This window comes from Rhipicephalus microplus, chromosome 7, assembly GCF_043290135.1.
Source record: "Rhipicephalus microplus isolate Deutch F79 chromosome 7, USDA_Rmic, whole genome shotgun sequence".
NCBI lineage: Eukaryota > Metazoa > Arthropoda > Arachnida > Ixodida > Ixodidae > Rhipicephalus > Rhipicephalus microplus.
In genome coordinates, this window is record NC_134706.1 from 34,173,250 (window position 1) to 34,198,152 (window position 24,903).

Genomic DNA, 24,903 nt, shown 5'->3' on the forward strand with positions numbered 1-24,903 from the left:
GCGGGGGTAAGAGCCATCCGTTAAAGATGAAAGTGATACTCACAACGGCAAACACGTATATCAAACTTCTCATCACCCAGCCGTCTTTATGGCCGATGATTCTTGATAGGACGCACTGGACGTTATCTATGTACAGTGACTTTGAATATCCGGCAAGATAAAGAACCTTTGTGTCGATTGCGGGCTGGAAAAGAAATTTCACGTCCTTAGATACTGTAAAATGATGCTGGCAAGAGGGAAATATTCTCGCAGAAAAAAAAAAGCTTTATTAAATAGTGTTCTTTGTTTTTCAGGAGCAACGTAGGCTTTTTTAAAAAGATATCTCAGGACACAGTTACCTGCAGCTATCGCCCCAATACCTACGTTTAAAGATAAGTACTTTGCCGCAGCTAAAAGGACACCGAAACAAAAAATTGAACAAGATTTGATTATTGCATTTTTTCATAGTTGATTTTAGTGCAGTTCATGAAAAAAAAGGTTTCATTGTGTGACAATTTTTTTATAGATCACACTATTTGCGTCTAATTTCAGGCATTCATCGTCTGATTTTGACATTTTGGAAGTGCCTTGAAACCAATTTTATAGGAAATGTAACGACTGTGCCACATCAGAATGAAAATTTCTAAGACAAGGAAGAGATGGAATTTGAATGAAGGCGCGTCACAGACATAACTTTTTTTTTTCGAAAGTCGCAAGTAATCTAGCTTGCGCAAGCGCATCACACTATACATGCGCCTGTGGTGTATGGTGCTCATCTGTTTCTTCCGGCGATCACTCTACAAAATCGTAATGTCAACTTTATTTCTATATTAGGCATGAAACTCAGAGACCACCCGCCGCGGGGGTCCAGCGGTTAAGTAATCGGTGGTACCAAAGGCGGGCGAGTTGGAGCTAATCCATAGTGGGCAGCGCACAAAAAGAAAACACACAAGAAAAAGCAATTGGATATATATATATATATATATATATATATATATATATATATATATATATATATATATATATATATATATATGCCTGGCTCATACCCCATGTTTATTCCATCTCACTTCTTCATCCTCGGCTTCTCCTACCATGCCTTTATACGTAACATGTTTCCCCATGCCCCCGAAAGATGGCACCGGTAACAAACTACAACAAATTGAAGAAGAGATTAAGCAAAATAATGCCTAAATTCACATTTTCACGTCCCGAGGGAGTTAAATAATCACACTAAGTCTTCAAGGCCGAGGGAGCAGTCTGCTGAATTCTATAACAATTATGGTGGGCGATGTTGACTGTTGCGTACTGGAAAACACAAGTACACCTTGAACGAGGAAACTGCAGATGATGAAACAGCTTGTATTCTTGCGAGGAATGTACGTGGTGTGAAATCTTTGGAGCACCAGCAGCACGATTTGCGTAGGCGTCGTGCTGTTTGCCTTGATTGGTACACATGCAGTGCCACCCGTCTGCTTGTTTGTTGACGAAGACTGATGCGATGATTTTTGCGTCTTTCCGGAGTACAGGGTGGGGTTTCGCGCCTTCGTCGTCACTTTGTGTCCTGTTGTTTCAACAGCTTTGATTGTAGACTAATACCCCTGACACACGGGCACCCGCGAACATTGTTTAACTCCCTCGTCCTTATGACAAGGGAGATGCGGCGCGTGTCACACGGCCACCCTTACGTAAACGAAGGTAAACAGAGCATTTCGCAAAGGACGTTCGACGATCTCCCTTCGCAGATTAACGAGGTACTCTCGTCCCCAGTATATGCAGGTCAGAAGAATATTTTCAGCACTAAGTTGCCGCAGTGAGAACAATAATACATTTTGGCATTAATAAACGTTCTTTTGTTAAAGTACTCATTCATAACGGGTGTTTATTTACATATATATATATACGTCCAACAAGGTGTAGATACTCTCCACACCAATGCCCTCCAGACCGTGCCTCGCTTGTCGGGCGCTGCCAATGAAAAATGTTTCGTCCGTGCGTGTGGTTGTTGTCGTCGCCGTGCTTGCGTTTGCTCGTGGGATGAAGGACTGACAGCGTTGCATCATCGGTACCTGCTAAGACGGCTGCAGGGGTGATGCGACTCGATCTAATTCAAGGGTAACTTGCGGGCTAGAAAAACAACTAGTCGTCGGGCACGGCGCGGTCGTAAAATTGCGTTAGGCACAAGGTGTCCAGCATCGCTGCCAACAGCGCTACATTTAGCGAATGCATTTTCATTTAAAATAAGTTTATTGCTATTTTTGCTTCAGACCTACTTAACTTTGTGTTTTTAAGCCGCATAACGAAGACTTCCCCTTAAAAATTAAGTAGAGATGCAAGTGGGGTAGTTCTGCGAAAATCAACAGTGCCAGCAGAGCCCCATCGCGACAACTATAACAACCTTGTCATTGCTGTGTGACACTACCCCAACTCCATCTCCGTCGAACTCACTAGGGCAGATTTACGTTGACGGAGTTTAGCATAGTTTTGTGGTGGCCGCGTGACAGGGGTATGAGTCTTGATCTCTTCTGGAGAAAACTTGCACGATGTTCCTTTTCGCGAAAACTTCTTGAATGAGATTACTTGTTTTTCTAAAGCGATACATATTGAATTTGTCGTCGCTTCCCTTGACCCGCTTGTAGACGCCTTTGTTTAATCCTTGAATGTTCTTTCAAAGATGTTTCCGTTCGTCGTCGTCCTTGTTACTTTGTTGTACTCGGGCTTGCTTTTGCTGGCATTGATGATGTTGCTGCAGTAAGAGCTGAGGTGTCAGGCGTTTTCGACTATGTAACTGATTTTCCGGGCAACTTGATGTGGTGTCCAGTAGGCAGATAGTAGTCTGTGGGTTGGTATGCTGCCTTTCGGGTAATGAAGGTTGTGCGCTAGAATTTACTGGAGAATCTTCGGAGGCTCTTTGACGCCGTTCCTAATGGACACTTCTGGCTCTCGGCAACGTGTGTGATTTTATGCTTCCGAGCCTCCTGGGTTGTTAAGACTCTCAGGTGTCCGTGCACTGGATGGTGACACCGCAGCAGGCATGTCTTGGTCAGATTTCAGTCGGAAATGTTTGTCTTTTTGTGTAACTAACGAGTTAAGCGGTTCTGATGCATGCATCGGCACAGAAGGGCCAGAGCCTGGCCGAGTATTTTCCGAGTTCCTCATCTCTATATCAACCGTAGTGAGCATGTGAGATGCGAAGTGAGCGTTGTGAGCAACTGAAGAGCCAAGCGAGGGTAAAGCAGAAGGTGGTGGAATTGTGCGAGATGGAGAATACACTGCACAGGGTGGCTCTCTAACGTGAGTGTTACGGTGAAGTAATGACGTGAAGGTTGGTTTTCGATTGGACACTTGCGAAACGCGGGGACGTGGAGTGTACACTCTTCCTGCGAACAGATCTGGCTGCCTTTCAGTGAGAGGTTGCTGTAATTGGTCTTGTTTCAAAGGCTGATTCATTCTTGGTGTCCCAATGCGTGAGCAGTGTTTTTGACTGTGGCGACCGAATGTAATTGCTTCCAGATGGTTGGCAATAAGAAAGTCTTCGTCATAGTCGTTAAAACGGGTAATCATCTCTTCTTGTATATTTTGCCACGATTCGTCGTTCTCGAAGATGAGGGTGAGGTAAAACTTAAATGCTTCACCGCAGATGTAGTCAGTGAAGGTTGTGATCATCTCCCGTTCCGACCAGGATACAGCGGTGGCGTGGAGCTCGAATAAGTTGAACCAGTCCTGTACGGGTCCGTCATTCGCAAGATCCAGTGTACTTGGGGATGTCAAGCTCAGCCAATGGTTCTGTCATGGTGCTGGTCACTGTGTGCTGCTAGGAGATGATTCCGTAGTCGATGTATGGTGAGGATGTCTTGTGGTGAACTGCATCGATGATGAGCGACTGATAAAGGGGTTGGCGGGTCTTTATCCTGTCGACTCGTGTGTCACGCTACGATGACTGGGAGACGGGGCCTGGCTCATACCTCATGTTTATTCAATCTCACTTCTTCATCCTCGGCTTGTGCTACCATGCCTTGCATGCTTTCCTTCAAAAAACCTGCACGTCGCGCGATCGAATCCCGGTTTCGGTGGCTGCATTTTCGATGGTAGCGAAAATGCTGTAGGCCCGCCGTGGGTCAGATATGGGTGCACGTTAAGAGCCCCATGTGGTCAAAATTTTTGGAGCTCTCCACTACGGCGTCTGTCATATAGATATGGTGCATGGTTTTGGGACGTTAAACCTCACATATCAATGAATCAATCTTTCAAATAAATTTTTAGTTGTTAGACTAGCGCTTGTTGTGTTTCCTTCTCTTGAGTGTTTTCTTTTTGTGCGCTGCCCACTATTGGTGAGGTACCCGGCTGCTGTTCAAAAGTAATGGGGTCTGACCGTGATTGGGGTGACCATATTTTTCAAGTAAGTAAAAATTCCTGACGCCTTTCTACTCTCCTTATGTGCACTTTGACGAACCCTAAGTGGTCAGAATTTCAGGAGCCTTCCACTACGGCGTCCTCCAGAACCATGTCGTGGTTTTGCGATGGTGAACCTTATCAAATAGTACAAAAATTATTGGTAGCCACTGCAACGCTTAATTCTTGCATAGGCTACAGGCGAAATAGTTTTTTTTTGCTCCCGCTTAAAGTTACGGATGAGTTAAAGGTAAAAGTTAATGGAGAGTATCTTAGTACCCTACGATTTACTGATGGCATTGCCTTGATGACTAACTCAGGGGACGAATTACAGCTCAGTACTGAACTGGACACGGAAAGAGGGAGAGTTTGTATTAAAATTTATATGCGTGAAACTCAAGTAAGTGCGCCAATCCTGGCCGAAAATAGGCCTTTGCGATAGGTGGGGAGTCACTGGAAGTCATGGATCTCTACGTAGGACAAGCAGTGACCACGGAGGCGAACCATGAGAGTGAATTAACTAGAAGAATAAGGATGGCGTGGATCACGTTCGACAAGCGTTCTCAAACCATGAATGGTAAACTACCACTAACCCTCAAGAAGAAGGTATATAACAGCTGCATCTTGCCGGTACTTACTAATGGAGCATAAACCTGGAGGCTCACAAAGAGAGTTCACCTTAAATCGAGGACGACGCAGTGAGCGATGGAAAGGAAAATGATAGGTGTAGCCTTAAGAGATAAAAAGAGAGCAGAGTGGGTCAGGGAGCAAACCGGGGTTGAGAATATCATAGTTGAAACCAAGATGAATAAATGGACATGGGCCGGGCATTTAGGCAAGATAACCTCAGGTCTTCAAGGGTAAAAGAGTGGATTCCCAAAGGAGGCGAACGCACGAAGGGGAGACAGAGGGTTAGGTGGGCCAAAGAGATGAAAACGTTCGCAGGTACAACGTGGTAGCAAAAAGCACAAGACATGGTTGATTGGCAGATTATGGGAGAGGCCTGTGCCCGGCACTGGGCATAGTCAGGCTGATGATGATGACAATGATGATAATGATGATGATGATGATGATGATGAATAACGAAACAGATTTTCACCACATTCCGTGCGTAAAAGTTGAGCTGTGCTACTGTACATTTCTAGAAGAATATCTAGCATAATACGAGAGTCATCTGGTGGCACCCATATTCGTGATTGCAAAATCAGCCACCCTTATGCTTCTCTCTATTGTAATTGAAAGAGTCCTTACCATTTTCGGGGTGCTTGTTGTCATGGCTTTCATCCAAGTCCCAGGTTGACGAGAGTGCGGGCAGAAGAAAGAGGTTTTAAATTAGTTACACCATAGAACAAAATATGTCCTCGGTGTTTTCGTTATCACTGAAGGTGTGTTTTCTAAGTGACCTAACAGAGCTATTGCCCGCAATTACACAAGAAACATGATTGTTAACGTAACATCAGGGGCTAGTGCTGTGGGGCTGGTTTGAAAGACTGTGATGAGAACGTAAACTGCGTTTGGGACGAGGCACGAGATTACAAAACAGAACGAACGAATAAGGTAAAGTGAACCGGAATGAGTTAAGGCGTTCTTTCTTCTTCTACTCTGGTGTCTCACTCCAGGCGCAATACACGTGCTGAAAACAACGTAACAATATTGTAATTTCAGTAATTACGAAGAGAGAAAGAGAACACAATGAGAAAGGCAGAGAGGTTAACCAGGGCTGAGCCCCGGTAGGCTACCCTGCACTGGGGAAGGGGAGAGGGGAAAGGAAAGTTATAGCGAAAAAGAGAAAAGTTCCCTGACTGGGCCGACGCGTAATAGTTTCACACCACAAACATTGAAACAGGCCGGTGTCTTTGAGCAAATGCAACAGTGCTTTCGTTGCCTTTCGGAAATTGGATGGGCAGTGCCATGATCCCAGTACTTTCTCGACAGTGAAATCACTTCTATCCAGTTGATTTAAAACACTGCGCAGGTGAGGCCTCTCGTTTGTGTATGTCGGGCAGTAACATAAGATGTGTTCAATAGTCTCATCAACGGCGCAGTCGTTGCACTCCACGCTGTCAGCCATCCCTATCTTAAATGAGTAGGCATTGGTGAAGGCTACGCCCAGACGCAGACGGCACAAAACTGTACCTTCCTCTCTAGAAAGACCAGAGGGTAGCCGCAGTCGTAGAGATGCGTCAAGAGAATATAGTCGATGATGAGCGAACTGTGATGACTGCCACTTCTGGAGTGTCTTCTGCGCCAGCTTACTTAGGTATCTAGCCGAGTCAGATCATCGGCTTCCGCGGAGGACTGTCGACGCAGGATGCTATGCTGCAAATCAAGGAACACGCACCAAGCACACACGCGCACGCCCTGCTCGGGTTAAACCTCGAAAGCGTCTTCGATACAGTAAAATATGCTGCCATTTCGGACGAGATCAGCCAACTAGGTCTTGGTTCAAGGTTCCATCGGTACGTCAGCAGCTCTCTGACCGAAAGCAAGGTGACGTGAAGGTCGACGGTGCCCCACCACGAACAGTTGACATGGGGGGCGCGGGTACACCACAGGGCTCGGTGCTCTCCCCTATGCTTTTCAACCTCGTCCTGATCGGACTACCGCAGTGTCTCGACGCAATAGAGGGCACCAATCAGACGATCTACGCAGCCGACGTGACCGTGTGGACCACAGCGAATACGAGCATTGGTGAAATGCAAGAGAGAACGCAGCAGGCAGTCCGCGCCGTGGAGCGGCACCTCGAAGGCACGTGACTCGTCTGCTCTCCCGAAAAATCAGAAATACTCCTGCATAGACCACGCAAGAAAGGACCTTACTCGAAAGCTGTACTGGACGCCGGTCGCTTGGGCATCAGCGTCATGACGAAGGAGGGGGCCCCAAATACCAACAGTGTCCAATTACGAGTGCTCGGCCTGTGGCTGCAAGAGAATAGTGCGAACCACGAGGTGGTAGCGGGACTGCAAAAAAAGTGGCCGCCGCAACGCACCTTGTGTGTCGGGTAGCGAAAAAAAGAAAAAGGCTAAAGGAACACAACGTGGCGAAGTTAATACATGCGTATGCGCTGAGCCACATAGCGTATGTCGTCGCATATGCCGACTGGAACAGAAGCAAAACCGAGAAGCTGCACGTGGCGATTCGTCGAGCGTTCAAGGTAGCCCAGGGTGTACCCCACTACACGGAAACCCGTAGGCTTCTGGAGCTGGGTGTGCACAACACCCTCGAAGAGATAGCAGAAGCGCAGAGGATCGCGCAGCTCGCGAGGTTGTCTGGCACAAGAACGGGAAGACGCATTCTCGACCTGCTCGGGATTCGATATCACGAGGTGCGTGGACTGAAGGAACCATTGCTACCTGAAGTCAGGGACGCCATACTGACAGAAAACATTCCCAGGAACATGCACCCTGTTCACGACTTGCAACGACGCAAATGCAGAGCTGCAGCAATGCTGAAGGCGCATGGAAGGGAAGAGGGTGTCCTCTTCGTCGATACGGCCACGTATCCACTGTCATCCGGCGGCGGCGATGGGGGACACTGGGAACCCCCGCCGCTACCCGTGAAAGAGCGAGGTGAAGTCGGGGCGCTAACACTACCTCCACTGCTACTGCTACGACAACAACGACTGCAGCGACAGCGGCAACATCAACAGCAAGTCCGGTCAGCCGTGGCGGGACCTGCTTTCTCTATGGCTGTCCTGGATACAACAGAAAAGGTTCGGGTCACGGCATCAGCACGGCTGCCATCATTCGTAGCTGCAGAAGAAATGGCCATAGCTTTAGCGGTACTCTACAGTGGTGCAGACGACAACCTGATTATTAGCGATTCTAAATCAGCGATTCGGAGCTATAATAAGGGATGGGTGTCCGAGGAGGTGGCAAGCATGCCTAACGCCAGGGCTGGGAACTTCGCTTCAGGCAAGATTACTGACAAAGCCCTCACGTTGTTTCCCGCTCAAATGGCGGACAATGCAACTATCAACAACAGCTGTAAAACTAGCAGCAACAACGCAACAGCCAAAGACTATCCGACATCCCGCCCAACGATAACGAGCGCGCCCACCTCGTCGCGAGGCAACTTACCCGCCGTGACGCAGCCACCCAGGGAGTAACCACTTCTGTGGTTGGGAGAAGCACCGGCCGAGGCACAGTGGTGGCCACAGGCACCGGCACTGCCGCAGTTACCACCCCCACCACGTCCGTTGTTGCGGCAATGGTTGGTGCAGAAGAGGCAAAACAACTGAGGTGCGCCGACTGCTATGGAAAAGAGTTTCCTGCCACGTACCACGACGTGCTTGAGCACTATAGGAAAGACCAGAAGAAACTTCCGCATCCCCACGTGCGCCTGGACAGGTCGCAGGCGGTGGACCTGAGAAGGCTGCAGACGGGCACGTTCACCAACCCCTACCATCCGCACCACCTATGGCCCACGCTACAACCGTCCCCTGGCTGCCCGTGGTGCCCGCATTAACGGGCCGATATGGCACATATACTTTGACAATGCCAAAGAGATGAAGATGGAACACGAGAAAGCATAGCATCAACTGAGGGACCCACAGAAATGGGGCGCCTTGCTGAGCGATGGCAAGCCGCCCTTCTAAGCGAGGCCCTCGAAGACCAGGTGTGGGCCGTCCAACGTGCCAGGGCCATCACCGAGGACATCAGAAGATGTTTCTCGAACGATGTTTCCCTGGCAGCCTAGCCCCGGGCACAGCAACAACCATCGGGCAAATAAAGTTTATTCAACTCAACTCAACTGAACTCAAAGCAACCCAGCGCGGCGCGCACCTGCGAGTGTATGGCAGGACCAGCGCCTGGTGAGGCAACGCCGGTGTGACGCGACGAACTGAACGCCGGCGAACACACTCACCGCGTCACGTCGAAATGTATTGGCGCCTTTACTGTGGCATGTAGTCATGTTCTCACATGACACGCATCTCACGATTATCATGTTTGCCCCAGTCACATACATTCGTCATTCATTGGCGTCACGTAACACCAAATTTGGCTTATGTGAAGCTGGCGATACGGCAGCTAGCGCATCATCAGTGTGGCATGTAGTCGTGTTGTTACATGACACGCATGTCGTGATTATCAAGTTTGGATGTGATATTTACCTATGTCGTCCGTTCGCGTCACGTAATACCGAGTTTAGTACATGTGAAGTTAGCAAAACGGCCGCGAGCGCATCATGAACGTAGCGTGTAGTCATGTTGTTACACGACACGCATCTCATGATTATGTTTGCACCAGTCACATACCTTCGTCATCAATTTACGTACTGTAATACCGAATTTGGTATATGTGATGCTAGTGAAACGGCCGTGACCGCATCATGAGTGTGGCATGTAGTCATGTTGTTACATGAGACGTATGCCATTATATTAATATTGGGGTCTTTCGCTTGTGTTCGCTATGCAATCATGCCATACCATACCAGTTTTGCGACATGCCATGTGAACGAAACCACCGCAAGAGCTGTAGGACCATGAAATGTAAATCATTTCATTCATGACATACACATCATAGTTTTCATGTTATGACTAGTCAAATATGTTCTCCATACAGTCATGTTATGTTATACCAAGTTTGGTATTGATACCATTATCGAAACGGCCAGAAGAGCTAACAGTTGTAGGCGGATAGATAGATAGATAGATAGATAGATAGATAGATAGATAGATAGATAGATAGATAGATAGATAGATAGATCGATAAATAGATAGATAGATAGATAGATAGATAGATAGATAGATAGATAGATAGATAGATAGATAGATAGATAGATAGATAGATAGATAGATAGATAGATAGATAGATAGATAGATAGATAGATAGATAGATAGATAGATAGATAGATAGATAGATACGCTCAAAGTCGCTGAAGTTCGCATTTAAAATCATGGCATGCGTGTCATGTAACAACATGACTACTTGCCACGTTCATGAGGCGCTCGCGGCCGTTTCGCTAGCTTCACATCTACTAAACTCAGTATTACGTGACGCGAACGGACGACATAGGTAAATATCACATCCAAACATGATAATCACGACATGCGTGTCATGTGACAACATGACTACATGCCACACTGATGATGCGCTAGCGGCCGTATCGCCAGCTTCACATAAGCCAAATTTGGTGTTACGTGACGCCAATGGATGACGAAGGTATGAGACTGGTGCAAACATGATGATCATCAGATGCGTGTCATTTGAGAACATGACTACACGCCACAGTCAAGGTGCCAACACACTTTGACGTGATGCGGTGCGTGTGCCATCGGCGTTCATTTCGTCGCGTCACGCCGGCGTTGCTACGCCAGGCGCCGGTCCTGCCATACATTCGCATGCGCGTGCCGCACTTCGTTGCTTTGACGCATGTGCATTTCAGTGCGTTCGGCGTCCCTCCGTCACGAAAAGAGGGAGACGCAGTGTAGTCTGCGTAACGCATCGGCGGGAAATACAGCATGACGCATTTCGGCGCTTGCGGCCGTTTTACTAGGTCCACATACACCGAATTCTGTGTTACGTGATGTCAATGAATGACGAAATATATGACTGATGCAAACACGATATTCCTGACAGGTGTGACATGTGAGAACATGACAACATACCACGCTCATAGCGTGCTCGTGGCCGTTTCGCTAGCTCCACTATACTAAATTTGGGATCACGTGTCGCGAATCAATTACGAATGTAAACGACACATCCAAAGATGATAATCATGACACGGAAGTCATGTACGGCATTATTTACCTCCACCTCGTAACGTTGGGCTGATCTTAAAGTGACATATCAACCTTTCTCATTCGGGCTTTGCATATCATCCATTCCCACTGTGCGTGGGACCTGCCAATTTTTGTTATCAATTTTGTCATGACCCAGAATGTATAGACATATACGTATGTTGTGTGTATACATCCACACACTCACACACATGACGCACACAACTAAGGGTCCTCGCATAATCGATAAACCACAGTACCGTGGTTGTGCACCTACCAACAGCGCGCATGTGCATGACCTAGAGCCTGTATATTTTTTACAGCCGAATCGTTATAAAACGCTGTATTCACAGACCATTTATTAGTCCTCGAGTTTGGGAGGATGCCAGGAGAATTTTGCGATGTGCTTGAAACAGAAAGCGGCACCCACTCTGAAATTGCTCTGGTGAATGGAGGGTACGACGGCAGTAAACAACACTCTGGAAAGTTGCACTGCCTTACCTTATTACAATGCATTAGCATCCCAGGAAGACCAAATGCTTTCATACGTCGTTTTAGGCACACGTAGAAACAGTATATTCGCGCTGACACGACCGGGCAAGCGACACTTCGAGAACATGCATGACGTATGCGCACATAGAAACACGACGTGGTCAGCAGACGACGCGCGGAGCAATCCACACTTCGCCACTTCGGCCAGTTACCGCGAGGTGGCGACTCTGCTCAATCTCGCGGCCAATAGGCAGCTGCAGAATTTTTAGGGGCGAAGCTCTTTAAGCAGTGGGTCGTGCGTCCGCGATGTATGTACTAATAGTAGTGCGTCGTAGCAGTAGGTAGCCACCTCCACGGCCGGACCAGAGGAGCGGCACGCCCGCACTCATTTGAATTGAGGAGGAAACACGCGCATGTTAATCATAAATAAAAAAGATAGTTGTTTCTGTTGAAATCATTTACAGAGACGAGTATCGCTGACTTAATCTCCAATATTATTTGCCTTAAGTTTAATACTTATTAAAAGTCACAGCATATCCACGGAGCACATGATGATGCGTGATGGCGAAGCTTCCGTCAGTCCATCTGCCCTTCCTTTCCTCCGTACGTATGCGTCCGTCCATCTGTGCGTCCATCCATCCGTCTGTCCACACATTCGGCCATGCGTCCATCCGTGTGCATTCATTATTGCGTCCAACCGTCCGTCCGCAGTTTGCCTGTCCGTCCGTGCCTCTGTCCATCCGTCCGTGAACACTCAAAGTACCGCAATATCACATCTTTCCATCACATATTCATCGTACAGAAGTACCGCTATCCAGCGTAAATTCCAAGGACCAAACTAGAGGTAGCACAGCCAGACTAGAGGAGCGCAGCGGCAACCACGCACTTTCTTGCGGCCTGAGCTTCGTGTCTAGTTCCCACCGTTCACCGCCGCTTGTTCGGGGGGTGGGCGGGGGGGGGGGTAGAAAAAGGGGGTGCTAGTTCGTGGCACTGCGGGCCAACTCTCGCTAAACCTTGCTAAAGGAAAGGAGGTTATGCCCACCGAGTTTATTGTGGCAACCCTTTGTGTTCAGATAGTGCTCAATGTGCGTCATTCTGATACTAGTTGATTTTTTAATGAGCATCAAATTCAAGGCCAATGTTTTTGTAGAATAAGTCCCCCTTACTCGTCTCTGTAAGTTATTTCAACAGAAACAACGATCTTTATTATTTATGAGTAATGTGTGTGGGTTTCCTACTCAATTCAAATAAGTGCGCTCGTGCGCAGCTCCTCTAGTCTGGCCGTGGAAGTGGCTACGTACTACTACTACTACTACTACTACTACTACTACTGCTACTACTACTACTACTACTACTACTACTACTACTACTACTACTACATAGCGGACGTATGACCCACGGAGCTTCGCCCCTAAATAACTAGTCTCAGACGGACGCACTTTGAGCACTATCCCGCGAGGCAGTTGAGGAGCTTGGCATCTCAGTCCCCACGTGGGAGCGGCCCGCGACACAGTGATCTGTGTTTTGGAGGACCCAATGAAAGTTTATCCAATTCAATCTGACCAGAAAGGGTTGCCACGTTAAAGTTTCCGGGCGTAACCTCTTGTTTTAGGAAGGTTTAGCGAGGGTTGGGCTGCAGTGCCACGAACTATTGTCAGTGAAAGGTGGGCACTATATATAGACCCGAAGCGCAGGCCGTAAGAAAGCGCACGCTTGCCTCTCCTCTAGTCCGGCCGTGCCACCTCACGTTTAGTCCTTGGAATGGCCGCTGGATATCGGTACTTCTATATGATTAATATGTAATGAAAGGGGGCGAGATGGTGGTACTTGAAGTGTTCACTAGATGCACTGACGTATGGACGGACGGACGCACAGACGAACGGATGGACGCACGTATGAACGCACGAACGGACGTACGCACGGATGGACGTATGGGCGCACAGACGGATGGACGCAATAACGGACGCACGGACGGACTGACGGATGCTTCACCCCGCTCATCATCGTGCCCTCCGAGTTTATGCTGTGATTTTTTTATGGACAAAAGCCTCAATATTCCAAGCGATGTACAAAAGTAGGCCATGCCTTAAAACTGGAACGTCTTTTTATGAATTCCGCTCAACGCAAGATTGTTTTATGATTCTAATCAACGTACGCTTGTTTATTGGTATACTTTTAATACAGCCAGACAGATCTCTGTCAAGTATGTTTACCTAAAAAAAGTAAATTCACCACTACATATCAGTGTTTCAGCGCTTAGCTAACCTATAGGACCTAAGGGGCCCAAAAATATTGAACAGAATGGAAAAAACTACTTACATGGGGTAGAAAATGCAAGTACAAAACAGGCGAGCAGGTGAGATATGGGCTTCATTTTTTTCAGCAAATAGGAAGAGTTTCTGAAAAAAGATGCAAATACACACAGAATACCCTATTTCTTGCAGCCTTTATAAAATGTCGGCTCAATCCAAAAGTATACCAAGTTCCTAATTAAGCGTTTTGAACTCGTGAAGTGGCTTGTCACCGGGTGATTGGCATGACTGACTTTGTTTCTATCGTTTACACTGCGCCACGTCTTTAGGCGTGTACACAAAACCTTCAAAATAGATGACTCAATGTGCGCTCAACGCCCGCGTTACTACCCGCGTTCAGTATATTTACGATGACTATGTACGTACGTTATTGAAGAGACCTTTACGCCTTATTTTGGTCATAAAGTGTTTCGCGTGGCTTAATTTTAGGGGCGAAACAGGGAAGTTTATTGCAAACTGGTAACAACATTTCAGGTGAGTACAACTGTCTGATGTAACAAAATCACTTCAGTGGCGTGTACAAAAAAGAGAACATAGGCAGGATGTAACACACAGCACTTCCAATACTCTAACAGATCGCAAATCACTCAAGAAAACAAAGTGAAAAAAAAACGCAGAAAAGCAGTCAATTGAAACAGATTCACATATTACGTGCGACGAGAAGCAATTTTCACCCCCGAGTTAAAACGGCAGTAAAGGAAGTTCAATATTCCCGTTCCGAACTCCAAAAAAACGTGTATTCCACCTTCTGATAAATACTTCTTCACCCTGAGTTTCCATCTGTTTGGTAAGGTGCCGAACCGTGATCATTCTAATCTTCTGTATCGCTGGGTATGCAGCTCGTTGGGGTCGTCGCCGTGCTTCGGCCATAAAGTGGCGACGCCACAAGACGAACATTGTGACGTACAGTGCGAGTTGTTCAAATAAGCCCCTTCTGCGCTGTTGGCTCGAAGGAATTGACACTCCGAATTGACGACGCACGACGTGCCACACGCCTTTGGCCGCTACGCATTCAAACATCGTGTGGCGGATCGTTTCTCTTTTCCCGCAGTTGGGGCAGTAGTCATTGGCAACGACGCCCCACTTTAATAGTCTCTGACAAGTGGGCAACGTGCCCCATCGCCGCAGCCAATCAAATTCTCTAACTACTTCCGGTAAGTGGTTGTTCCGCCATTTCTTCCACTTGCTGGGCCTCCATCTCCGTTTTTCCTCGTCAGTAATCGAGCGACTGATTAACATTTCGCTAATGCGTGTGGTGCAAGCTTTGCAAAGTATTTTTCGGTGGCGTCGCCGTCAACCGAACGCTTGAGGCCCTCTGCTGCCTTATAAAAGGCATGTGGGTGTTCTGCTTGAGGTCCCCGGTACCTTTCCGACGTGAATGCGGCTTAAGAGTTGCGGTCTAATATAGCAATAAGCTACGGCCAGGATGGTCATTGTACTGAAACAATTTGTGAACTGTTTTAGCTGCAAGTGCCTTTGTGAATGACGCAACATCTGGCAGACTGAGTCCTCCACAACTTTTTGGGAGCTTCAGGAACTTTTGTTGAACTTTCGGTGTCTTCCCGTCCCATAGGAAGGCTCCAACCGATGACGCAAGGCGGCTCGCAAAAAGTTTGCGTATGAGTGCAATGTGCCCGATAAAACAGCATATGCGTATGCTTTGGTTTTCACCAGTGTCACTTTGGCGTCAAGTGACAAATTGAAGTCAGTGGCATACGCGAAGGCCTGCGTGGCTCGATGTACGGCGTCCTCCCAATTTCTTTTTGCTACCTCCCCGTCTTGAACGTATACCCCGAGGACTTTTACGGCATCCACGTATTGAATACCACCCGGCAAAGAGCCGTAGAAGCTACCGAAACGAAGGGCTTTGCTTTTCTCCGCATTCAGGAAAGCACCCGATAAACTGGCATACTCTTCGAACAGCTCTAAAAAAGCGCGGTAACTGGCTTGGTTTCACACGAACACAGAGATGTCATCCGCATAAGCGGTGATGCTAACTGACTCCAGACCTGTCATTGGAAAGCCCTGAATATTAGGGCACTTTGCCACTTTCCAAAGGAGAAGATATATGGAAAGAACGAAGAGCACTGGTGCGATTGGGCATCCCTGGCGAACACCTCTTGTTACTGGAAAGCTCGGATTAATCCGAGCTTACTCCGACTTTTATATGGACGCATGGATGGTCACACAGACGGACGCATGGACGGACGGAAGCAAGAACGAATGGACGGACGGATGCTTCGCCCCACTCTCCATCACTCACTCCGTGGATATGCTGCCATTTTTTGTGGATTCGCATACAAGCTGGCAAAAGTATAGTGCATATGTTGGGGCAGTTAGTTTATAACCCAATAACTTTTCAGTAAAACCGCCAGCAGCCTGATAGTTGGGCAATGCTTGCTTTTGAAGGAAAGAATAGGTGGAAAGGGTAAACATTGCATAGCCCCGTACACTATAGAGCATGACAAGGAGATGGAATAAAAAAGTGAGGCTGCGGAGGAGGCAAAGGAGGGGGGGATGTTATGACATAATATGGCGATGAACAGTATAGTATCACAAAGTGGCAGGAAAGGTGGGTGAGTGTGCGAAGAAGAAGCAGGAGGGAAAAATCACCATCTTCACTGTTTTCTAAGCCTTCGCACCACTAGTCAGTAGCTGCAACAATTTTTTCGGTCCTGTATACTACCACTGCAAAATACAACCCCGTGACTGGTGTGTAGCGAATAGCAGTGTTCTCAAAGTAATGTTCTGAAATTCTGTGCAGAGATTAGATAAAATAGGTACTAGCCTCGAGTCACGCAAGCGGGCATCGGGCATGTATGTCCTAGGGATATACACGCCAAAACCACAATTTGTAAGTAATAATCTCAGTAGACTTTTAATAAATTTTTAATCTCTGAAAACTTCTAAAGTGTTTGGCAAGTTGCGGTATCAGCACTGTTTATGTACTGTGTTCCCGTTACCACGTGGCCTGAGCAGTTGGCACTGCTGCTAAGCTCTGTCATAAAGCCAACGGCGCACCAACAATGGTTGCGCTGCGTAATTTGTTGCACACTCTACAATTTGCAAGTGTTGTTTCGCATCGCAATCGCTAATATGACTGTTGCAAATAAAGGAGAAAGAAGAGGCGGCGGGCATGACCACGAGCTTCTTCTCTGGGCCGCAGCAACAGGAGCGTCTGCGTAGCACTTTGTTAATTTCTCAGAGACACAAGAAGGATTGGTTCTTAAATTTTCTTTTTTGTGTAGTAAAGTTCTAGTTCCTTGGAATTACCATTCATTTATTCATTTCAATTATTGGTTATTTACCTCCTTTATTCGCAACTAACCTTATGATTGTCCACTCTTATATTCCTTAGATGACTAATTATTTTTCTTCATTAAAATTTGAAATTTGTTTTTCTCCATTACAATAACAGCCTGTTTAATGGCCAATCCCCCATAATCAGTACGTACGAGCCAAATCATGTAGGAACAAGCAATCAAGCAGGAAAGCCGCGGACGTACGCTGGCTCGCTGAGATGTTCCGTTCAGCTTGGATGTTGCCAAACGATCGGGTCCGGGTCTCCTTTGTTTCTCACACTTTGTTCTGGTGACGAAACCCGCCCGGTCGTCTGGCCCTGGACTTTCGACAGTAGACCAACTCCGAGTACAACGCGGCTTCTACCATTCAGAGCATCCCCAAGGCAATATCGACACGCTACTGGCAGACTCGATGACCCCGGCTCACAGGCTACAGGAGGTCATCGACATCATTGTGGCAAAACACGCCCACCTCATCACCTTCAACAAGAAGATTCAAGCTGCGCTACACGGTGAGGGCCTCGAGGCAGACTTAACAACCACGAGCGAATACGAAGATCGGGTCATCTGCACTAAAGGAAAGGTTCAACGCGCAACCGAGCCGCAGCTGCCATTCCCAACCACATACGTCGACGTCACAGCTGCTCCACTCAGTGACTTCCTTCGCAAGCAAATCGAAGCCGGCCACGACTATACTTTCGCCCGGTTTTCCGACTCCCACGACACCGTGTCGCATCGCACTGCCCAAGCTGCACATCTGAGTTTCTCAGGCGAACAACGCGACTGACAAGGATTTTAGGACTAGTTTCAAGCAAGTATCCACAACAATGACTGTATCCCGAAAGTTCACAAGTTCCAATACTTATTGACGTACCTGACTGGGGCAGCGATGGCAGCCATTGAAGGTATTTGCCTGGCCGAAGCAAACTATGACGTCGCCATTCAGATCCTGTCGGACCGCTTGGGTCGCCACGACAGGGTAATCGATGACCATCTCGACAGTTTGTTGCCAGTCGCACAAGTCAGACGTTTTGCAGACGTGAAACTATTAAGAAATGTCCATGATGAAGCCACATCCCACATCAACGCCCTTGAAGGTCTTAGAATTTCTCCCGGTGAATTTCTTCATGGTTCTGCGGGGTGTTGTCTTAAAGGGCCACTCACCACCCCGCGTTTAAAGACGAGGGGTGATTTTCTTCTCTCCTTCATACACACGCTTCATCCTCCTCGCCCCTTATTTTTTGAATGCCCGTGAACAATATCAGCACCAAGCGCTAGTTACTATAAGGATTTCGCACTTCTCGGCTGCACGCTGTTATCACCGCTTGCGCAGTTGTAAACACAAAAAAATGAAGTTTGATCGGTTCATTTTGAACGATGTTCATGCGAGACATGGGAGAATGGATGGGCGGCTGCATGGCAAAGCAGTGCAAGAGACAAATCACATGTGATATTGGTACGGCCCCTATAATATCAATATACATGCATGTTGCAATATTTTGCGTATATCAACGAATCGAGAGCATGTACACTGTAGACGTCATGGGAACTATGGTCTACGTCACAGTAGTGCACCTAGAAGGACGAGAAATATCAGGAAAGAATATTGCGCTCTTTTTTTGTATTTTGGGAGTCTGGTGAGTGGCCCTTTAAAGGCGTTGCCTACGGATCTTAGCATCCTGTATCACCAACGGCTAAAGGAATCCATGCTGACCGAGCCCGCCACGGCGTCTCAAGGAGCCCAGTCATAGTCACAAGTTAGAGAACTCCTGAGCTTCATCAAAGTAGAAGTAGAAATACAGGAGGAAAGCGATCTCCAGGAACTGATCTCATTACAAGCCGGAGGCCTCCGCAGCGATACTTTCAGGCCCGTCAGCCACCCTTGCCCTCCACTGCGGCTTTATCAGCAGAACTTTGATCTTCGTACTCGCACCCATGCATCCTGTGCATCTCTCCTGAACACACTGCCTCCCGAAGACACTGTCCAGGATAACTCCGAACGTCTTCCTCTTGAAGAAATGTGGAATAGGTTTCACGCAGAAAAGCTGCGCTTTCGCTGTGCCAAACGCAATTATGTCGCCACCCATTGCCACACCGCCAAAACCCTGCATTGCCGCCGATGCGCGGGACGACATTTAACTTCGCTGTGCGACATCAACAACCTAACAAACTGCTCACAGCGTACCAACAGTGCCTCGGTACAACAAGATCACGCACAAGGTTCCACTACCACCCCTCCTAGGCCCGTGATTTCTGTTTCGACCACGCTCACGACTGCTCTCGTACCGACGTCAGCTCGGGCCGCAACTTCGCTTTCGACCGGCTTCTGGACACCTCTCTAACGACATCACTGCAGGCATCCACTTCGCTTGCGCCGGGCCTCACGACTTCTCTCGCCTCGACGTCGCCGGAGGCCATGACTTCGCTTTCAACCGGCCTCAGCACTCCTCCCGCATTGACGTCGAAGCGAGCGATGACTTCGCCTTCCAGTGGTCTCCCGACTTCAACGTCAACCACAACTTGAACGAGTTTTTAGCGCCCGCCGAAAATCCTGCCGCTTTCCACGCGATCCACGGCACTTCAGTGCAAAAACTCGTTCACTAGGTGTGCCATGGAGATCTCAATGCGCATCAACCACAAAGACCCGGTTTCCTGCGGTTTGAGCTGCAGCTCGCCAGGGCTGTCCTACTTACCCGATTAAGAGGGCGAACACATGTACTATCCGTCGCGCGGCACCGTGAACCTTGAGGACTCGCCTCGTAAACTGCGACACGCGGAGTCCTACTTCTCGTCCCACATGTGCCTGACGCCTAATCCTGGCGGAAGGGTCTCCAGTTCGTATCCCCTCAAACCGAAGCAAGTCGACGATTGGGAGTGCAAGCAGCAGCGCTGCTACAAGCCGTGCTCAACTGAGTATTTGCACCACGTGACCATGTACGACGCCGCAGGATACCACAAGATAGCGCCTAGCACAAAGGACCTGCGCATGGTGTACAATCGCTACACGACACCGCTCCAGAACTATTTTACGAGCCTCATGCTGGAAACCGACAGAAACAAGGACTCTCGCGAAGCAGGACGCACCGGGATAGACCAGCCGTCTGAAAACTCTTGCAGCGATGTCTATGGCGATGACTCCAAAAACGCCGTCATTCTTCACACTCATGCGCCCAAAAACGTGAGATCGATGTGCGTCAGCCTTCACGACGCCGAGATGGACACCGAGATGGACGCCGATACGGACGCCGGCAATCTGCTACCAGCCACAGAGCAAGTAGACATACCTCTACTGCCTCCGAGCGCTGCCTAGATTTCCACCCTTGGAGACGTCACTGCACGACAGAACCAAAACGCTTCAGCTTCATCGTCATCCTCTACAAGCGAGGAAGAAAAATCGTCGTCGATCTTGGAGTCTTCATGCAGCTCAGAAGCACCTGCGGGCCAGGCACACGCCAATGACTGCCTGACACCCGAAGTGGTCAAAGAGTGCATAATCACACAACCACTACAGAGACGTGAGAGGTAATATCACGAACGGCTGACTTTGAATAAGTACGCAAAGTATGAAGAAGCCTCGCGAGTCTACGAAAGCAGGCCGAAAGCCGACTCTTCTTCCTGCAAGCGACGCAAGAAGTGCGAAATGCCAAACAACGTGACATCGAATTCATCTGGACACTACAGCGAGCATGAACGACCTCCACCGCAAGACAAGCCACCGCCTACCCAAGCAACATAGTCATTGGCAAGCGCTCCATCGTCTATGTGTAACACCCCCCCCCCCCTTCACTCGTTCGCATCTATTTCGCAAATGTCCGCCCGAACTTCTGCCGCTGTGCACCCGAACATTGCCGCGAGTTTGATGGCCGCGGGAGTGTGTTGCTAATAAAGGAGGAAGATGGGGCGGCGGGCACGAGCACGAGCCGCGGATGCTGGTTCACTCAGTTGTTCCGTTGACCTTCGATGCAGCCAGACTTAGAAGTGTGGCAGCTTGGGCTAGTTGGTATGGCATGACGATAGTTATAGCGCGAGAACAAGACGACGACACAGAGACACAGAGACCTTTGTCTCCTTCTTGTCTCTGTGTCGTCGTTTTGTTCTCGCGCTATAACTATCGGCAGCCAGACGATCGGGTCCGGGTCTCCTTCTTCGTTTCTCACAACAATCTTGAATCTTGATTGCCGTGCCTGTTTACGTTTGTGGCTTCAATTGCGAGCACTTTTAGGGGCGAAGCATCTTTAAGTCACATGTCCGACCCGTGGTTCTCGAGGCTCAACTCGCCTGCGCACGAGCGACACATCTATGCGCAATACCACCAACAAAGCACGCATTGCGTGCGTGTGGTTAAAAAAAGAATAAAAGGTCATAACTCAGAACAATGACATTTAACTACCCGTCAATCAAAGCATATGACAGAGCAAAAGGTCAACAAGAACAAAGTAGGAGGAGCTTAACCAAAACAAAATAGAAGGTCACAAAATTTAAAAGCAGCAACGCAAACAACATGTGGAGAACCGAAACATTTGCGAACAAAAAACTTGAGTAAGCTGCATTGCGTGCAGACCCATCGCAAATATGAATATTTGATCGTTTATTTGCTTGCGTTCCTAGCATTAAGGGCATAGCAGAGAGAGACCTGCAGTCACTTTTATGCGATATATTTCATAGTGCTTGCGGATTTATGCTCTCCCATAGTAGAGTACCTAGTACTCAAAATTGTTAACCACTTTTTATAAACACACGACAAAACCGGTAGAGGTTCAGTTTACAAAGTGGTGTTTTAATTAATTGAAGTATATAGGCCAACATAAAAAGAAAGCTTTCTTTTTATTTTTTCTTGCGAGTCTCGTGGCAAACATGTACACCCCGTTATAAAGGGGACGCTCATAGCATCCATCGTCGCATCAGCGGTGGCGATGATGATGATAACATTTATTATGAAAATATAAAGAAAGTAGGGAGGGTCCCTATTTTAAGACTCCTATGGTAACCTCGGCGACAGCCCAGGCCGTGAGAATGAGGGCCCGGAAGACCTCAGGAGCGACGTCGCGAAGGGTGCCTTCACCCTGCTCTTTCTAGATATAATGATATATTTGAATTATTTTGCCATTACTTGGCACTAACGCAACTTTTATTCAAATGAATCAAATAATATTACTTCGCATATTTCGAAGGGGCCTTGCAACACTATTTGTACATAGCTAAAAAGAGCCACCGAGTGATAGTCGGGGCTCCCATAGCGCGGCACGCGATTTACGATTGACAACCGATTCTCAAAGTCAGCCATAAATTGCTGCTTTTTTTTCTCTTCTACGCCATATACCCGCATCCGTGGTGGTTAGTTGAATTCAGCAGCGCAAGCTGCGCCGTTACCGTGGCCATCGTGGGCAGACCGCCGTGTTACCTTACGCGTTGTACGCGTACTCGCGATCACACTGAATGTGAGCCGCACGTTCGAAGAAAAATGGCGGAATATCCACGGAGTGAATGATGGAGAGTGGAGCGAAGCATTCATCCGTCCATTCGTTTTCGCTTCCGTCCGTTCATGCGTCCGTTTGTGTGACCGTCCATGCGTCCATCCGCCCGTCCGTGCGTGTGTCTGTTCGTGTGTCCGTCCCTGAATTCGTATATGCATCCGCCCCTGCGTCCGTTCGTGCGTCCATCCATGCATCTGTCTGTGTGTCCGTTCGTCCATCTATTCAACACTCCAAGTACCACATCTCACATCTTTTCATCATATATTCCCCATATAGAAGCACCCTCATCCAGCGTACATTCCAAGAACTGAACGACAAGTGGCACACGCAAGCTTTCTTACGGCTTGCGCTTCGGGTCTATTTGCCAATTTTAACCACCTCAAGTTCTTGGTATATTATAGTTCATTTTATTCATGGCACTGCGGCTCATTCCTCGCAAAACTTTTTTAAAACTAAGGAGGTTACAACCAGCGAGTATCACGTAGCAAACCTTTCTTGTCAGATAGTGCTCAATCTACACGCCAATGGCTGTTAATGGGAATCACAGCGTGCGCGTTAACTGAAAGCCAAATGTTCCTGTCTCTCATTCCCCCTTAACAGTAATTGGCATGTACATTGAGCACTAGCTTTTATTGTTCAACAACACAGAAAAGAAATATCTCACCGGCACCACCTTGGAGGTCAAAATGTTATACTTGTTACACACTACAATGGCTACGAGGGACGATCGGGTGCTGCTATAAGGAGCTTTCGCCCCTAAAACCAAGGAAAGAAAACGCTAAAGGACATGAGGCGCGCTTATGAAGGGACGCATATTCTTGCCCCTTGTCATCCCCCTCTTTTCGTTGCTTTCAGCGCGCTCACTGTTACTAAAGGAGAGATAAAGTAGTTAAAGCGTGTTACCAATTGCTGAAACTCAGCTCGTACTTAATCTACTAAAAATTGAGGCATGAGATTCGTGAAGCGTGATGCGCTGATAATGGCACCATTTCATTGAAACGCACAAAATTGTTGGAGGGCCTGTTTGACAACAAGCGAGAAAAACTACAACGTGAATCAGTTGAATCACGTCAAATTGTGAACCTTTAGAGTGGTTTAGCAAACTTACTAGCAGGAGTCACCTGTCTCAAAAACGGTTATGCAGTCCTTTAGCAAAGATTCTTCTAATTTTTCCTGAGAAAGCGAACATACGCTCCCACAGTGGACTCTATGAGCACGAAGTTGGGATGGCTCTTTATATAGCGAGGAACAAGTGAGCACTCATTAAAAAAGCAACCGATACTCTTTTTTAACAGTCTAATAAAAAAAATGTGTCGAGGAAATGTGTGACTAACCAAGAGGAAGACAGCTTTAGGAGAGATGGATGACAATTATATACCCATACAAGGTTGATAATTTTATTGCAATAAAATGTCACTGCATATTATAACATTTCGTTCTTAATTAAAGCCACAGAACTGTGAACACATGTGAATTTTCACTGACAGCAAAAGTATTACCGTTGTCTTTTTAGCGCGAATTCTAGCAGCACTATTCATTAGCGTACAGCGCCAGCTTGAGGCACGATTCACAGATCTTTTTGTTGGAAAATCAATCCCGCAAGGTTTATGTCTTGACAGGTTATGGCTACCACTTCACCTTTAGGGTGAGAGTTCCCCTCGAGACGGCTTTTTGTCCTCCCATGTAGAGTACCTGATACTCTAAATTGTTACACTTTTTTTCTAAACACACGCATGAAACTAACGGTTTCTGCAATGTGCGCTATATCAAATGATTGAAAACCCCTAACAAAAATCAAGTAATCAGTGTAAGAATAAAAAAAACACAATTGGGAATAAGGCTTCATTATAAAGAAACTCCTACAGATTAGGAAGGAGAATTGATATGTAAAGCTGAAAGGTAGAAGACAGAAAGAGAAAAGGCAAAGGCGTTGACCATGACATCCAGTTGGTTACCCTATACTGGGGGTTACGGGACGGAGACAAGAAAAAAAAAATGAGAAAGAGGAAGGAGAAGGAAAAGGAATGGATATAGAGACAGTGAATTCACTGCAGCGTGTAGAACTCCACTGCAAGTCAGGCGCGTTCACACAAACCCGTCTTTTTCAAGAAACACAAGAGGGCTTTCACTGCCTTGTGTGCCGTCGAGAAATGTGTATGGGGCTGTGATAGCACCTGCACAGAAAGAAGCCCATCATCCTGTTGCCGCTATGCGTACTTGTTTCTCTGAGG

The 24,903-nt window shown here is 47.5% G+C and overlaps 1 protein-coding gene across 1 annotated transcript in view; it reads right to left on the minus strand.

The window, feature by feature from the left end:
- The window catches only part of LOC142767146 (japanin-like-RA1), a 46,576-nt gene extending 22,703 nt beyond the window's left edge, over nt 1-23,873 (minus strand). Inside the window, exons 1-4 of the mRNA XM_075868364.1 lie at nt 23,781-23,873; nt 13,904-13,983; nt 5,623-5,648; nt 44-184 (exon numbers count right to left, since the gene is read on the minus strand). Coding sequence (XP_075724479.1) covers nt 44-184; nt 5,623-5,648; nt 13,904-13,958 — 222 coding nt within the window. The 5' untranslated portion in view covers nt 13,959-13,983; nt 23,781-23,873. The remainder of the gene's footprint in view (nt 1-43; nt 185-5,622; nt 5,649-13,903; nt 13,984-23,780) is intronic.
- Between the last annotated feature and the right edge of the window lie 1,030 nt (nt 23,874-24,903).